This window comes from Myotis lucifugus, unplaced genomic scaffold (assembly GCF_000147115.1).
Source record: "Myotis lucifugus unplaced genomic scaffold, Myoluc2.0 scaffold_333, whole genome shotgun sequence".
NCBI lineage: Eukaryota > Metazoa > Chordata > Mammalia > Chiroptera > Vespertilionidae > Myotis > Myotis lucifugus.
In genome coordinates, this window is record NW_005871381.1 from 1162993 (window position 1) to 1180123 (window position 17131).

The window sequence follows — 17131 nt, forward strand, 5'->3', positions numbered from 1 at the left end:
CAGGAATTTTGCCAAGTCTGTTGTCACAGCCACACTGTCACAGCACAGCATGGCCGCAGGGCTCCTGTCCTGAGTCTTCCCTTCACGCAGCCCTGACACACCTGAGCAGAGGGAGAGCAGGTAGGTTCCCAGAAGGCAGAGCAGCTCAGCCGTTAGACCCGCTGGAGAACCGCCTGGGTGCATGTTTCTATGGCCCGGGGACTAGACACAGCTTCACCTGTTGGCCTCCTGGGAACCGTGTGGCTTTACTGTCGCTGTTGTGTTTATTATATGTGATATTTAAGGAAAACACAGGCAGTATGTTCATGTTTCTGTATGAATATACATGTGTATATATAATAGGAAAATGCAAACATACATAATAGGATTATTAATCATAGGGTTTTAAAATAGCAGCTATTATTGGAAACATTACATGTATCAAATACTTCACCTGCATGATGTTGTTTCATTCTTTCATCTACTTTATGGGTGGACACTGTGCTCTTGTTTTATCAATGCGGAAACTATGGCCGGAGGTTAAATACTTTGCCAGAAACCCTTTAGTAAGCAACACAGCAAGAACATGGGCCTGATGCTGCCACTGACCCTCTGCTTAGTAAAGGCTTCCACTTGGTAAGTGGGGGGATCTCAATGAGGGAGGGAGAGAGGCTGATTTGGGGGCAGAGGTAGAGAAGGCACCTCCCTCTCTTTAGGACCGTAGTTTGTTGTTGTTTTTTTGTTTGTTTTTTTGTTTTTTATTGATTTTTTACAGAGAGGAAGGGAGAGGGATAGAGAGTTAGAAACATCGATGGGAGAGAAGCATCGATCAGCTGCCTCCTGCACACTCCCTACTGGGGATGTGCCCGCAACCAAGGTACATGCCCTTGACCGGAATCGAACCCGGGACCCTTCAGTCCGCAGGCCGACGCTCTATCCACTGAGCCAAACCAGTCAGGGCAGGACCGTAGTTTTTGAAAGAAGGTAGTTTTCTGACATCCCTTAAGTTAAGGACTCTCCTCACCACCGATATGGGAGCTGCAAGAATAGCCACCAGGAAAATGTTTGCCAGGTCATGAATGGGTTCATCATGTGACCCCCAAGTGAATTTCCTAGGTTACTCATCAACTCTGGACCCCTCTTCCAGAGGCCAGGCAGAGCCCCCAAGAATAGAGCCAGATGCCCAGCAAGCAGCGGTGATTTCACTGCTCAGAGAGGAGTCATGGGAGGACACGCAGGATGACTGCTATCCAGATGGACTTCACCAGAATTGATCAACCTGGGATGCTAGCAAACAACGAAGGTTTAAAAACAAACCAAACTGCTGGCATGCTGTCAAAATCAAAGGGGACTTTTCTTCTGAGGGTTTCCAGACTCTCTGTCTCTCTCTGTGAAAACAGAGAGGGCTCAGTCTGGGTGCCAGCAGACACAGACTTCCAGCCAAGAGAGCCCATTGTGCAATGAGGCGAGGCTCCCCAGAGCGCTGACATCCTCCTCACCCGGGAGCGCAGACAGCAGTCCCAGCCCACCCCTTGCCAACCCCTTGATTTTAGCCAAGTGATGGCGGTCAAGGTCCATGGAAACAGGACAAACAATGTCACAGAAATCCACCACAGCATGACGAGAGGAAGGCATGCAACACTCTCGGGGACATTCAGCCTCGTCACTCATCTCCTATGTGCCCCCAGGCCCCTGAGGCTTGGCAGGAGGCAGGCGTGGCTGCAGAGGCAGACTGTCTGAGTTCACGTCCAGCTGGATCATGTCTATCTACTGTCCTTGGGGAAATCAACACTATGTGCTCTAGTTTCTTTGCCAAGAGAATGAAGGGAATAAAGTTACCTGCTTTATAGAGTTGATGTGAAGATTAATTTTTTTTTTTAAGGTGAGCTGTCAGTATATCCACAGCAGCCTCACCGGAACAAAATGTCATCCTTCCCAAATATTAATTCTAAGTAGGGGGTATATGGTTGAGAAGGGGACACGATTAAAGAATCATTTATAGCCCTAGCCGGTTTGGCTCAGTGGATAGAGCATCGGCCTGCTGACTGAAGGGTCCCAGGTTTGATTCCGGTCAAGGGCACATGCCCGGTTGCAGGCTCGATCCCCAGTAGGGGGCGTGCAGGAGGCAGCTGATCAATGATTCTCTCTCATGGATGTTTCTATCTCTCTCTCCCTCTCCCTTCCTCTCTGAAATCAATATATATATATATTTTTTTAAAAGGAATCATTTAAAGACCTGAGGTGACACTCCAGTGCCTGCTGTTAAATATTACATCTCACCTCTCCTACCTCTGGGGATTCAGCATACAGTCCCTAGGCCACTTAAGAATGGACCCCTTTCTTCCCTTAGTTCGGACATCTGAACATTTTATGCCGATTAACAATGAAAAGAGAGTAAACAAAGGGGCAACCTTAATTAGCTCCCCTTCATGACTATGGATCAAATATCTCCCTTTCTTTACTGTTGTTTATTGCTTATCCACCTGACATTTTGCCAAAGACTTGGGTCTTTCATGAAAGGATCCTTGGTTTGGCTGTGATTAGGAACTCAAACTCAGGACTTACACATCCTGGATTCAAATCCCAGGCCTGCCACTTCCTAGTTGTGGTTAAGTTGCTCAGCCTCTCTAAGCCTCCATTTCCTCATCTGCAAAGTAAAGATAAGAGAGGACCTGCCTAATAAAATTATTGTTATAAGTACCAAATAAGCTAACAATATGTGTAAAGTTTTTAGCTCAATGCTTGACACATAATAAATGCTAAAACATAAAATGGTGGAAGTGGGTATGCATTCTTTCATTCAATCAACCAGAAGATATTCTAGTACCTACTACATGGCAGCTGCTGGTTCAGATATTAGAATAAAAGAGAGAGACCCCCCCTCCCCGCCGCCCTCCTGGACCTTCTAATGGATTCATTAGAATGAGTGGTAATTATAGTGACCAAAGAAGCATGTCATACAATATGAGCTTTTCATTTATTTAAACTCATCCCACCAAATTGGAGCAATAGTGAACGGCAGACCTACATGGGAATGGGTCAAATGGGTCTGCACAATGTCTCCAAATGCTACACCTGATTCCCAGGCGTCTGGTGTTGACCGTCTCAAGCTGCCATCCGTTTTATCAACAACGCTTACAGCCTGGCACACACAGGGGCTTCTAGCATATGGCCCATTATTGCAAACACATGGAACCCCCTGGCGTAACCCATTTCTTACGGCTTAGAGAAGAGTATTAACTTTGCAGTTAGGAGACCTGGGTGGTTGAAATCCTAGCTCCACCACTATAAATAGGTATAATTTAGGATTAATTATTTAACTTTATGAGCCTCCTGTGGAAACTGAAGGCAGTGATTCCTAGCAGATTAAAAACACTGTGTGTGAAAGCCCAGCTTCATGCTGGGCACCTGGTAGGTACTCAGGTCAATGGAAGGTGGTTTTAATGCTCTTTCTACCCTCTTTGAATGTCTGGCTTTAAATTCTTCATCGTACTGGGTGAGCTGCTGCCATGACAATGCTGAACAACGAGGGAAAGGTACAGAAAGCCATTCACGAGAGTTAGATGAGCCTTAAAAATGAGTGATAACTTGTTTAGGTCCCAGAACTCACAGTGGACCAAGCCGAGATTGAACCAGACCCGCTCCACTCTGGACTGAGGCAGGCACGGATTTGGGTTTCCACCGTAAGCCACTGGCCAGCTGGGAGTGTAAAGTCTGAACCACGAATGTCAATCATTGGCATTTTTACTGTTTGCCTGTGCTTCATAAGCCAGATGTATAGGTTTGCTAGCTTTGCTTTTTCAATAAAGGTGCATGCTTTAATAAATTGGCTTTTCGCAATGCAGTCACGGTCTCTTGTATAAACTCATTTATATGAGAAGACAAGGATCAGGATTGGTGACAACCCTCTCCCACTGACTCAGGGGGCTGTCAGGAAACACCTTCTCACTCAAAATTTATGACAGACATTACTAATAGATCACAGCACCCTTTCCTGCTATCCCCGACGCAGGCTCAAAATCGGAGGGCCTGCCGTCGGGTAATGCTCCACTAGGTAAAACGTTGTCTTCCTCTATATATGGTCAGTTTTTGTGGCTTTATTCCCCTTGAACTTTGAATCTGTATTTCTTAATCTGACTGAATCTTGAATGCCCTCACACTGTTTGGCTCCATGTGACAGGATTAGGAACACAAAACCCCCTCGCAAATTCCACCCTAGGAAAAGACCTCCCACGCTTCTGTTTTATGGTTAAGGAGGGAGGGGTGCAAATGACTAAAAGTGATTTAAATTGAACTATGCAACAGGCTCTATACATCGTGATTTACACACATTACTTCGTTTAATCCTCTAAATTAGGCATTAGGCTTCCCGTTTCATAGAAGGGTAACCGGAAGTGTGGAGGCCCCATTTCCGACCCCAGGTCCTCTGGCTCAAAACCCAGTGCTCGTCCTCCTGCAGCAGATGTCAATGTCTGAGAAGATTCCTCGTGTGGGGTTTGCTAACATCTCATGGCCTGACCCCTCTCCTTCATCAGCCTGAAACAGCATTAAATTACCTTCAAACGCTCTTGCTCTCCATATCTGAACATGACTTTAAATTCTTCTTTGCCAACTTTTTAACAACCATGCAAATAGGTAGAAAGCATCATTGATTTTATGTAAATCCCTGAAGCTACATTTGGCCCTTAGAGCAAATCATAAAGAGAGGGAGCCCCTTTCTATGGCTCTGGGGTGGGGATCCATGCGGAGAAACCAGCAAAATCGGGGCCAAGTCCCAGGGAAAGCGATATATTCCATTCCTAAACAGCTCCCTAGACAATGAGAACCTGGGTAAAAATGCATAAGCCCAAAGCATAATAATCCTGTGAGTTCACCACATTTGCATAGCGTTTTATAATTTGCTCTTTTTCAGACCATGCTCGTGTACTCCTCACACAAACAGGGAAGCTTCATAGATGAGGAAAAGGAGACAGGGGAGGTTAAATGACCAGCATGAAGTCGTACTGCTGACAAAGAACGTTCTTGCTGACTCAGGTCTCCTCGGTTCTGTAAATGCTCATCAGCTCACCTTGCTTCCTTTCTTCCTTCTTTCCTGTCCTACCTTCTCACCCCCCTGGCCCTTTGTTGTCCCCCAGCCCCCCACAATATGTGCACGTATAACGTCTTCCTGAAAGAGGCTCCTCATTCAAAGGGGGCCCGAGTTGAGGTTGCTGAGAATAAAACTCGGACGATCTGAAGAGACAGCCACCTTAACTACACTCAGCATTAGAAGTGGATCAGGTTTGACCTACTTCCGTCCAGGTAGCAAGAGCTTCAGAGCTATTTTAAGAGGCACTGCTACCTTCATGGGAAACAAACCATAAAAATGCTCTCTCTCTCCTGCCCTACGGAGTCCTTAGTCTTCAGGATCCCTGAACCTATGGCCTTCCCAGACCTTCCATTGACACAGGGCTGCGCGTTCAAGCAAAAGCAGACGTGATCTCACCGTGCTGCCGTTTACCGAGCGGCGGAGGGGAAAGACAGATTGTTTTCGTGGCGTAAACCAACCTGCAAAAGGATGGTGGTTTTGTATTGACTTTTCATCAGGTTGTTGATGGATTCAAAGAGCCGCCTCATGGATTCTTCAAACTCCATCTGTTCTTTGCCTTCGTAAAGCCTGAAAGAAGACACATCTGGGTCACTTCTCAAGCCAACAGGCAATAGCTTTGAAGGTGTGTGCCAGCCACAAACCTCATTTAAAACTGGAAAGAGAATGGGGTGGGAGGTGGGGACTCAGGGGGAGGGAGTGGGCTCAGCAGTCCCTGGTGCATAATCCACTCCAGGGAAACCTCCCCCCGCCACCCCCCCTCACACTGAACAGGCCGCTCCTGCTCCCATTCCCACGGGCTCACATGGTAAACCTGCCCTCACCATCTTTTATTAAGCCCTGCAGAATAAGGAATAAAACGTGTCTGAGCTGAGAAGACATCAATAATGTCAGCCTCCTTCAAGAATCAGAGCAGAGATGGTGATCACCGCATTTTCAAAGTATCGTGCAAAGCATCAAGGAGAAAAATTCTCAATCACACGAGGGTCCCTCCGCTTGTCAGATGATTAGGGACACGCGTATCCCATGTCAGGGCCCTGCTTTCGCTGCCCCGTCACTTCAGGAGCATGCTTATCAGCCATTTTAAACCTGCTATTTCGCTAAATAGAAAGGCCCCATGTTGTTATTGTAAAAAAGGTACTCAAACCAGAACTGCATTGCTTGCCAAGCCAGAGAGCTCACTACTCCTACCAGAGATCAGGAGTGTTAGCATGCTGATGGACGCCCTCCCAGAGATCTTCAGGCCCTGCGCTAATACACACGTGTGACTTTTTATGGAAGCCGTGTCCGATGTACTAGTACAGTGGTCAGCAAACCGCAGCTCGCGAGCCACATGCGGCTCTTTGGCCCCTTGTGTGTGGCCACGAAGTTTCAATCGCACTGTACGTGTGCGCCCGCACATGGTATTTTGTGGAAGAGCCACACTCAAGGGGCTGCAGATTGCCGACCGCTGTCCTAGTAGCTCAGCCTCCACAACCTGAGTCTTATCGCCCTCAGGGCCCCGCCTCGGAGTGTTGCTCAGCGCAAGGCCTCTCCAAACAAGCCTTTATCATCATCTGTGGCATATCCGCGGCCTGACCTGTGGCACCTGCACACAGTACAGAGCGGAAAGCGTCTGTCCCAGCAGATAAGGAGCGTCTCCTGTCTCAGCCCCGCAGTCTCCGCTCCCGGGTGCCGGCTGAGGGGAACGTGCTCCCCGCAGATAAAACGACACACTTACAGGTTTGTTTGCTCTGTGAACCAGACGGGCCCCTTGCAGCCACTTCAGCGCTGTCTCCACTAAATCCCCACCCACCTCCTCGCCCTTCTCGTCTCTCCTTTCTGCTTCTCTTCCACTTACTTTCTTTTTTTTTATTTTTAAAATATATTTGTATTGATTTCAGAGAGGAAGGAAGAGGGATAGAGAGATAGAAACATCAATGATGAGAGAGAATCATTGGCTGCCTCTTGCACGCCCCACGCTGGGGATTGAGCCTGCAACCCGGGCATGTGCCCTGACCAGGAATCGAACCATGACCTCCAGGTTCATAGGTCGATGCTTAACCACTGAGCCATGCTGGCTGGGCTCCACTTCCTTTCTGTGTGCTTCTCTCTGTTTACCTCTGAGCACTGTGCACTCTGTCTGTGAGGGGCTCTATGTTTGTCTCTGCTTCTCTCTCTCTGTCTTTAGTCTTTCTCTCTCTCTTTCTCCTGACTCCCTCCTACAGCCCTCTGGAGTAAGAAGCTTAAGGGTCAGCCAGTGCTGAGCGTGGCAGTGCATTACAGGCCCAGCAATCGCCGCTGACTTCTGGGTGTCTGCCTCAAGGCCACAGAGACAAGGAGCCAGAAGTCCGGGAGCAGCATGTCTCCTCTCTCCCCTCCGACTACCCCTGCTCTCCCCTCCTTCCTTCCCTGATGGCACAGAGAAGCACTTCAGTCAGCCGGCCCTGGGTTCCAGTCTCCATTCTGCCCTGGACTTGCTGCAGACATTATTGATAATAGCCAGCATTACAGAACGTCACTGTGCCCCAGGCACTATCCTCAGATACACACTAAATCACTTACCCTCACAACCACACCATGAGGCGGGCCCTATCCCCATTTTACAGGTTGACAAAGCTTCAGCACCATGTCCAAGGGCTCCCCCCCAATAAGGACAGAGCCAGAATTCAACCCTGGCCTTTCATCAGCCGTGTACTTCGCTGCCTCTCTTCATTCCTGCAAGCCTCAGCTTCTCACCTGCACAATGCAGGTGACAGCTCTATGCCCATGGACGGTGAGGAGACCCACTCACAGGCGAAGTGCCCAGTATATGCTGGGCCAGTAAATGCCAGCTCTCGTCTTGCTGTGGTTAATTGTGGGTGCAGAAGAATAACGTTTCTTGTCATTCCCAGTGCTTAGACGAGGACACAGACAATGCTCAAGAGGTTGCCTGAATCCCATCCAAGTGGAAAAGATGGGACAGGTCTGGCAGGGAGGAAGGGAGGATCCTAATTCAAAGGGGTGGTGGTTGCCCCAAGGGACAGCACTGCTAGTTTTTCTTTGTGCCCCAAGCTAAGCTAATGGAGGGCTAATAGAGGGCCATCCCCCAAGCCTTTTCCCTTGAAATCCATTACTCTTTCCTTCAGTCACAGCCAACTGAGAATCTTTAATGAACATCATAATCCCTGTCATAATCCCAGTTGTTGGTCAGATTTAATACCCAGATGTGGCTGCCCACAGGGGACTCATTATTGTTTACATATGTATGGACTTTCTCTGTAACTTACTTGTGGTTTTGCTTGTGTGTGTGTGTGTGTGTGTGTGTGTGTGTGTGTGTACCACCAGTCTTTTTTTTCTAAATATATTTTTATTGATTTCAAAGAGCAAAGGAGAGGGAGGAAGGGAGAGATAGAAACATTAATGATGAGAGAGAATCATTGATCGGTTGCCTCCTGCACACCCCCACTGGGGATGGAGCCCACAACCTGGGCATGTGCCCTTGACCAGGATCGAACCTGGGACTCTTTAGTCCGCAGGCCAATGCTCTATCCACTGAGTCAAATCGGCTAGGGCACCTCTGGCAGTTTTTTTCTGCCTGTTGACCCTATCTACACTCACACCCACCTCCCATAATAAATAGTTCTAGGTAGCTCTGTCTCTAAAATTTATATTTTTTAAACAGAGAAACATAAAAATGGCCTTTGTCTATATATGAAGGGAGGGGGAGAGAGAGAAACATCAATGATGAGAGCCCCACACTGGGGATCAAGCCCACAACCTGGGCATGTGTCCTGACCCAGAATTGAACCGTGACCTCTTATTCATAGGCCTATGCTCAACTGCTGAGCCACATGGGCCAGCACAAATGGGCTTTTCCTTAATGACACTGCTCTAGGGGGAGGGAGTGTCTGTGAACCCCCGCTGAAGAGATCCCTAAAGCTACCCTGGATCCTGACCTCTCCTGTGTCCGGTTATTTAACTCTTCCCAATAATCCCCCCTTTTTTTGCTTAGACTGGCCCTGGTTGTGTTCCTTACCGCCCCCTTCTAGTCAGAACTCCACAGAGTGGGATGGACTTCCTGGGTCCTAAACCAAGAGCCGTGGGGAGGAACAGTGAGCACTTCGTCCATGCTTCCCACTGTACAGGTGAGGAAACTGAGGCCAAGGTGGGGAAGTGAATTGACTTCACTGCTGTCTTTGAAATGTTATTTGACTGATGTGGGAAGAAAAAGAGACTTGTAAGCTGTGGGAAACTGAATTTAATTTCGGCCAGAAGACGTGTGATTTGCTCCAGGTCGCAGACAGTTCCAGTGGAATAGCTCCAGCCAGAACTCAGCATGCTCCTCCTCCTGGCGGAGGGCAGATGACACAGAACTCACAAGGACAAGACTGGGTGGGGCATCTGCCTCAGGGGGAACCCAAGCTGCTCACTGTCATTTTGTCACAAGTAGGTCCCTTAACACCACGCTCTAGGTCAGGAAGGGAAATGTATTCCACACCAGCCTAAGTTTCACAAAGGATAAAGAATGATTCTGTGCAGAAATGGCTTGCATTTTACACTGGCTACATCATTAGGCAAAACTGTTGCAGTCTTAACAATCGTGTGGTGTAGTGAGTGTGCGTGTGTGCGCGCTCGTGTGTGTGTGTGTGTGTGTGTGTGTGTGTGTGTGTGTGTGATTTTTAAGCCTGGGGTTTTACTTGGTGGGAATAAGAAGTTGGAGGAAATGATTACCTTTGGTAAGAAGAAAGGAAACAAAAGCTATTTAGTTGAAAAGGGCTTTGCTACCCAGCCAGCCTCCTCCACACACTGGCTTTGTGGCTTCAGACAAATGATATCTCTGAATCTTACCTTCCTTATTGAGAAAATGGAAATATAATGCTCAAAGGGTTACTTCAAGGTGAAAAAAATAAGTGAGATGATGCCTTTCAAGTGTTTAATATGGTATCAGGCAGTTAGTAAATGTTAAGTAACTATTAGCTATTCTTGTTGTGCTGTTGATTCCTGAGCAGAGAAGTGATCATATTGGCAAATTTTCTGACCCGAGTATACAGAAATGAAAGGAATATTTTGAGGAAAAAGTGACTCAGAAAAAACACATCAGGGCTTTAGATTATATGGGAGAAATAAATGGGCGATGGAGGGCCATTCAGCACTGTGGGCCTCCCCAGAGAAGCTTGAAGTGCAAAGAAAAATCATGCTTCATCTTTCTGCAAGGCTTTCCGTGTGGCCTTGAAGTCAAGGGCACAGCAGATGCAGCTCCAAGGTCTTCTTGTAGCACCTGGTCTCTGTTATAGCTTCGGGAGGGAGACATTTGTTCAGGCTTCAGAATGCCTAGGAAGATACTACAGACGCCGGCCGATGGTGCCAGGGAACGGATTGCTGAAGGCCTGAAGGCCCTGGCCACCAGAAAAAACTGCATCCACCTGCAAGGTACCATCCCGGGGCACATGAGGCCGACCTCAGCCTACCCCGCCCCTCGCAGTAGGCGCTCGGGCTCCTAGGGCTCAGGTAACTACAGTGCCACTCAGCCTGCACGTGATTCATTAAGGAGACACTGTGCACAGCTGAGCCCACACCAACTGCAAGTGGGGCCCCGTAGGGTGGTATGTGCAGTATTTGCACCGCCTCTTCCACACAGGTACATAAAAGGTACATTTCTCAGCCTGAAATGGAGGTGGCAGCCTCAGGCCACCAGTTCAGGGGAGCAGCATCTAACCAAGGCGTCCTGGGGCGGGAAAGGCAGCAGGTAGGTTCACCTTAGAATCCAGGGGCCGTGTTTCTGGGCCCCCCGCCCCGTCTCATTCTCTATACCTTGCGCCACCTCTACAGGCATCCTCCTGATCTCTTCCCCACCTCTTGGAGGCAATACAGACATTGCAGTGAGACTGCAGTTTCCACACCTGCTCGGCCACTTCCTAGTTGGGTGGCCCTGGCTAAGTTTCTTAATCATCCTAAGGCTCAGCCTTCTCGTTGGAAAAAGGGCAGTAGCCTGAGAAGGTGGTCCTACAATCAAATAATGCATGGAAAGCAATTAGCACAGTGCCTAGCGTAGTAAACACTCAATGCATATTAGCTATTGTTAAATTGTATCATGTTTTTCTTCCAGACCCACCCGTTTTTGCTTCGTAAGGAGACAGAAATCAGCATCATCAAAAAAACAGCCACTGTCCCACTTATTGAGCCCCTACTGCGTGCCAGGCACTGCCTTGGAGACAGACATAGGACTCAGTCCCCGTCCCCAGAGAAATCATGAGGTAAGTCAACAGGTGCAGCATGTCAGAGCTTCAAGGGCATGAACAGGGCATGAATGAGAGGGTCTCCTTCCTGACCCACACCTTGCCCACAGGGTCACTGACACCACCACCCCTTGCTATGTTAATAAGATGTTAACATTAGTATTGAGCACTTTCTAAGGTTAGGTACTCTGCTGCATTGTTCACACGGATTAGCTCATTTGGGAGATGATATTAAATACATTTTCTAGATGAGAAAAGGAAAAAGCGGTTTGAGAGGCACAAACAAGGGAATGGAAGTGCGGAGGGAGCAGGGGCGCCAGCTGACACTGACCACCTGTCTGGTGACACCCCTCTGCCCTGGGCAGCCCCGTTCCCATGCCACCAGCACAGCCTGGCCCCCTCCTGCCTCCTTTCTCCCAAGCAGTCATGGAAATGCCCCCGAGATTAGCCCCAGGCCCCAGCTTTCCTCTGTCTCCCACACCCAGTCACATCTTTGCCTGAATATGATCTTGGCAAGACACATACTTAATGCATTTCGCAAGTGCCTGGGAGCAAGACCGGATTAATTGGAAGGTTTTTAAAATGAAATCTCTGTTTTAAGTGTCTCCATGATCATCTCTGGAACTGAGAGAAACGTCTCAAACAATCATGTCACACCACACCATTTTGTTACTTTGCCACACAAGTGAAGATTCTTCTGTGCCCCCAAATATGACGCTGGGCACTGGAGGAATACTGTGGGAGGGAGGCCACTCACTTAGTGGACTTCCTTAGATGAAGGAAATGACTGCCACAGCCATTGAGGCTTCCTGTCCCAATGCTTCAGTCTCTATCTTCTCCACTCACTTCCTGTCTTTTCCACTAGGTATAAGCTCCATGCAGGCCGAGAGCAAGACTATCTGCCATAATATCCCTTGTCTATCAATAGACCCAGAACAGGGGGAGGGTGGGTGGGTGGGAGGTAATCAACCAAAGACCTTGTATGCACATATGCATAACCCATGGACACAGACAATAGGGTGGTGAAGGCCTGGGTTGGGGGGTGGGGCAGGCTGGAGGGGATCCATGGGGGGGAAACAGGGAACCTATGTAATACTTTCAATAATGAAGATTTTCAAAAAAGAGTGAGTTATAAACAAATGTATTAACAAATGATAAATTATTAAAGAAATGAACCTCGGTGCCTTCAACGTAGCCATACAGAATTATCTGACGAATCTGGAACTCACTGCAGTTAAGCTAATTCTAATGGTACATAAACGAGATCTCAAGGGTGGTATAAACAGTCATCTTCAGCTATGCAGACTTTATTATTATTACCTTTACTGCTAATAAGAGCTACTACTTACTAAGCATTTGCTATGCACCAAGGACTGTGCTAACTGTATCAGATCACCCAAGGAGTAAATGGCAAGTAAGAATTTGAGCCTAAGAGTGTCTGGCTCTGAAGTTCACTCCTTTAACCACTGGGCAATACTGCCTCCAGGGAACAGAGACAAGTGATAGCTGATTGCCAGGCTGGAACAGGGCAGGTGGTGGTAAGAAAGCATTATTTGTCTAGGGGATGATGTTATGAGTCTGCAAGGGAAGCTAAATGACTGGCTGGAACCTTTTTCTGTCCAAGTTCTAACTTGGCTGATGTTTCTACCCTGAGCCAATAGTTCGCTCTATTAGAACAAGTGTATACTAGTGACTTTACAAAAGAACCATGAGGCCATTCGTGGCTTCAGAAAAGTCCTTACTCTGGAAAATTCATAACACTCTTAGGATCAGAACCTACCTACCTCTCTGCTTCTCTCTCTCTCTCTCTACCTCTCTCTCCCTACCTCCCCACCCCCCAGTCTGGGATGAAGAATAATTACAGCCCAATCAGGGGCTGAGTTTGTCTGAAACTCATCCTTGCATTTATCGATCCTACTTACAGAAAGGAGCCATTCAGTGCGCTCAGCAGGCACATCTAAGTCAAAGCATTCGGGCTGGGAACGATGCATAAATGGGAGGGCCTTCTTCCTGACTCACTTCTTCCCTGCATGGTCATTGTCACCATCCCCACCCCTTCCCCTATCACCGAGGTCCATTCACCCAAAATAAATCAGAAACTATAGATTAAGATGGGAAATTTTGGTTGCAATGAGCCTGGAGTGAGTTGTCCAGCTCAATGTGGCCGGAGAAATTATTTTTGCATAGGTAACGAAGTTGAAATGTAAAGCACTATTGTGTTAGAACGATTAAAAAGAATCAGAAAGGGACTATGACAAGAGATGCATGCAGACTTCATGTAACTGAACATGACCAGCAACCAACAGGCAATGCTCTGATCAGCTCCTGATACCAGCCTTTCCGCAGTGACAAGATTATTTCTACTTGAGCTGTTACTTTTCCAGATTCTGACATTTGAGAAGGGATCAGGGGCCCCTTAGGGCAAAGAAGTTTCACTCAACAGCCCTCTTCCTGTAAATCAGCCCACGTAAGAATGATTGGTAGGGAAAAGACAAACTCCACATGTGAAGATCCTGTTTTGAAAAAAAAGTCTAGAATGAACACACAATAAATGAATGCAATCACTAAGAAAAACTACCTCAAGTGGAAGCTTAAATAGCCTAAATTTTTTAAAAAATTGAAGTTAGCAATATGGAAGAAATGAAAGAAAAACATTCACTTTACTTTTAAAATAGGGCAACCCTGTGTAATAAATTAATAGGAAGTAGGTAATAAGACAAAAGCCTTGACAAGAACTCTCAGTTATGAGTCAAGTGTGATGGGAGCCCCGTTCCATCCTTCATTGTACTGAGAGGGGCTGCGGCCTTTATATAATTTGGCAAGAACTAAGTTGCATAATTCTGCAGTAAGTAAATTTTCCCATTAGCATGAAAATCAGTATTGAGGGGTTTTCCTCTCAATATAATCAGAAATTGAATGTTCCCAAAACAAAGTTCCTAAGGACAGACACATACACACACACGTATACATTTCCTTGGTTCCAAGACATTTGGGAATAATAAAGATTGCTTCATCTACTTGAAAGAGAAGCTAATATTCAGCAAGGTACTTCCAGCTCTTTCTCTTTAGGCCTGCTGTGGTCTAAGTTGGAGTACCAAGAAGAAATTAGGTTTTGATTGATTCTCTTAGCATTTCTTCCTTTAGTATTTTAATCACCTAGGAAATGTCATTGATATCTCAAGTTATAACAAAAATTAAGTTGTAGAATGATTACATACATATCACACACACACACACACACACACACACACAGCGTAAAATCTGGAAATCTACACATTAAATTAATAATTACATTATCTCTTAGGAAAAGGATTGTGCATGTCAATAATTCCCTTATATACTTTTATATTATATGCTGATTTTAAACAAGTAAATTTTACATTTCATTTCTAAAAAGTGAATATTTCTCTGAGGTGAATGTTTCTCGCCCTCCAGCTCCTTTCTCAACAATTTTCTCCGCACCCCCCCCCCCACACACACACAAGTCTTTCCTGAATTCTCTCATTCTCACCGTGGGAACTGGGGCTGGAGGCAGGGCATCTAGCTCAAGGTCATACAACAGGAGCAGATTTTCCTCTACAATTGCAGAAGAGAGATGCTGATTGTTCGCCTACCTCCTGGTGCCTGGCACGGACTCCAGCTAGAGAGATACTTGCCTGACAAACATGAAGGTATTATTACTGTAAACAGTGGTCATATCAAGAGCACCTGAACTTGGTCCTTTCAGTCTGTGGCTTCCCTGGAAGAATAATTAATCCCAGGCTTCCTGCTCTGTTCCACGGAGAGCCTCGGCATTTGGTGTGTGGAGTTAAATAGAATTTTTAACATTTTCCTTACTAATGGTGCTGGTTTTAAAAATACATGTGAAATAAAATTGTTTTGAAATCTGGGAACACCTGAGGAAGTATTGAGTTCAAACATAGGTGTACGTTACTGGAGACCTCATTTGAGCAGGATGACTGAGGGCCAGGCCGGCTGCCAGCAGAGGGCAGTGGTCTGGATCCCCAGAACTGAATTCTATACCAGACTCCAGCGTTAATTAGTGCTGTGACCTTTAGCAGGTCCCCTCATCTCTAAATGGACCACTTTGCCATTGGGGGGACTTTCAGGATTCTTAACTGGCTTCCATTGTCAGAGTCAGGTAGAGCATGCCAATCACCCAAGACCAAGCCGGCCCATCTGCAGAGTTCCCCAGCACGTGTATGACCCATAGGTCCCCCGGCAACAGTGTGGAATAGGTAGAGTAAATCTTCAAGAGCCTGGTGGCATTCAGTCACCAAGCCCCATTTCCCCAAACGTCATTTCCCAGCTTTACTGGGATATGGTTGACAGATAACATTGTATAAGTGTAAGGTGTACATCCTGATGATTTGATACATGTATATATTCTGAAATGATGACCACCATAGGTCAGTTAACACATCCATATAATGTATGTGTGTGTGTATGTGGTGGGAACATTTAAGATCTACTCTCTTAGCAACCCCCAAGTATATAATACGGTGCTGTGAACTGTAGTCACCAAGACCATTTACTATACTCCATCTTTATCAGCACCACCTTCAACCACATCCCCATCACCTCTCACCTATAAGGGTCTCTGAACCCACATCCTTTCCTTCACTCTTAACACTTTCAATCATTTTTCCACACACTGGTCAAAGGGACCATTTTCCAAACACAAGTGGTCATATCGTTCTTCTGTTTGAAATCCTTTAGGAGCTCCCCATTCCTCTCAGGATAATGTCCAGAAACCATGACCTGACCTTCGAGAATCTTTACTGTCTGGTCTGCCCCTTCCTATACCTCTGGGCAATGTCCTGCTACTCTATCCCTCTGTCACTAAATTCCAGCCACCTTGGCCTTCCCACAATTCAACTGAGTCAAGCTCCCTACTATGCCATGGGCCACCTTTCAGCTTCATTTTCATTGACCACACCCTCCTCTTCACCTGCCAAGTCACAGCTCAGATGGCACATCCTCCAGAACACCTCCCTGATGCCATGATCAGATTTGATCACCTCCTAACATGCTCCCAGGGCACCTCACACATCTCCCTTGATTTCATTTGCACATACATGACCATCTGCTTAACGACTCCCTTCCCAGCTAAACTAAAAATCCCAGGAGTCTAGGCCTGAGGCCATCCCTTTCACTGTCCTATCTACAGTGCCTAGCAGAGTGGCCTAGTGGCTACTCAATAAATATTTGTTGGCTAAACAATCCATTATTAATGCGAACCAAACCTCCACCCCTGGAGAAATATTTAGACTAGACAGAAACTTTCATTACCAACTCCAGGGGTAAGAAGGGAAAGCAAGTCTTAGGGCCCAGCGTGCATGGAACATGGGATGTGGTAAAGCTGAATGTAAGGAACGGTAAATGCCGAGTTAAAGGCCTTTCAGAGGTGGTAGGCTCCAGGGGCAATTCTACAAATGTTGACAGACACCCACGTACAGGAAAAACTGTTTACCGTCTTGAGATTTCCAGGCCCTAGAACAGCCTGTGAATCAGGTGCACATTCCTCCTGTCTCATGGATGCCTCCCCAAATGGGGGGAAGGGCAAAGTCCTGGGGTTCAGAAAAGCAGGCACGCAATGCATACAGCCGACAAAGGCTGCAGTGTGAGCCAGGGCAGGGCCCTTGCCATGCTCTGCAGTGGCTTCTCAGGCTCCGGAGAGGCCACACTCTAAAATGTATAACAATGGGGGGCACCATATTATTACGTATGCACTTCTCAAGTAAGTCCCTTTAAATCTCCCATCCACCCCAAAGACTCCGACAACTGAGCAACACACTATTTCCTATTAAGGGAACAAATTCTGCTTTGGGGGTCACAAAGTACACCCAGCCGTCCTGATTCGGCTGGG

The 17131-nt window shown here is 47.0% G+C and overlaps 1 protein-coding gene across 1 annotated transcript in view; it reads right to left on the minus strand.

The window, feature by feature from the left end:
* Positions 1-17131, minus strand: part of DOCK2 (dedicator of cytokinesis 2) — a gene marked incomplete at its 5' end in the record, with an annotated part of 352195 nt that overhangs the window by 296831 nt on the left and 38233 nt on the right. The window contains 1 exon segment of the mRNA XM_023764503.1: positions 5527-5635. Within this exon segment, the coding sequence (XP_023620271.1) occupies positions 5527-5635 (109 nt within the window).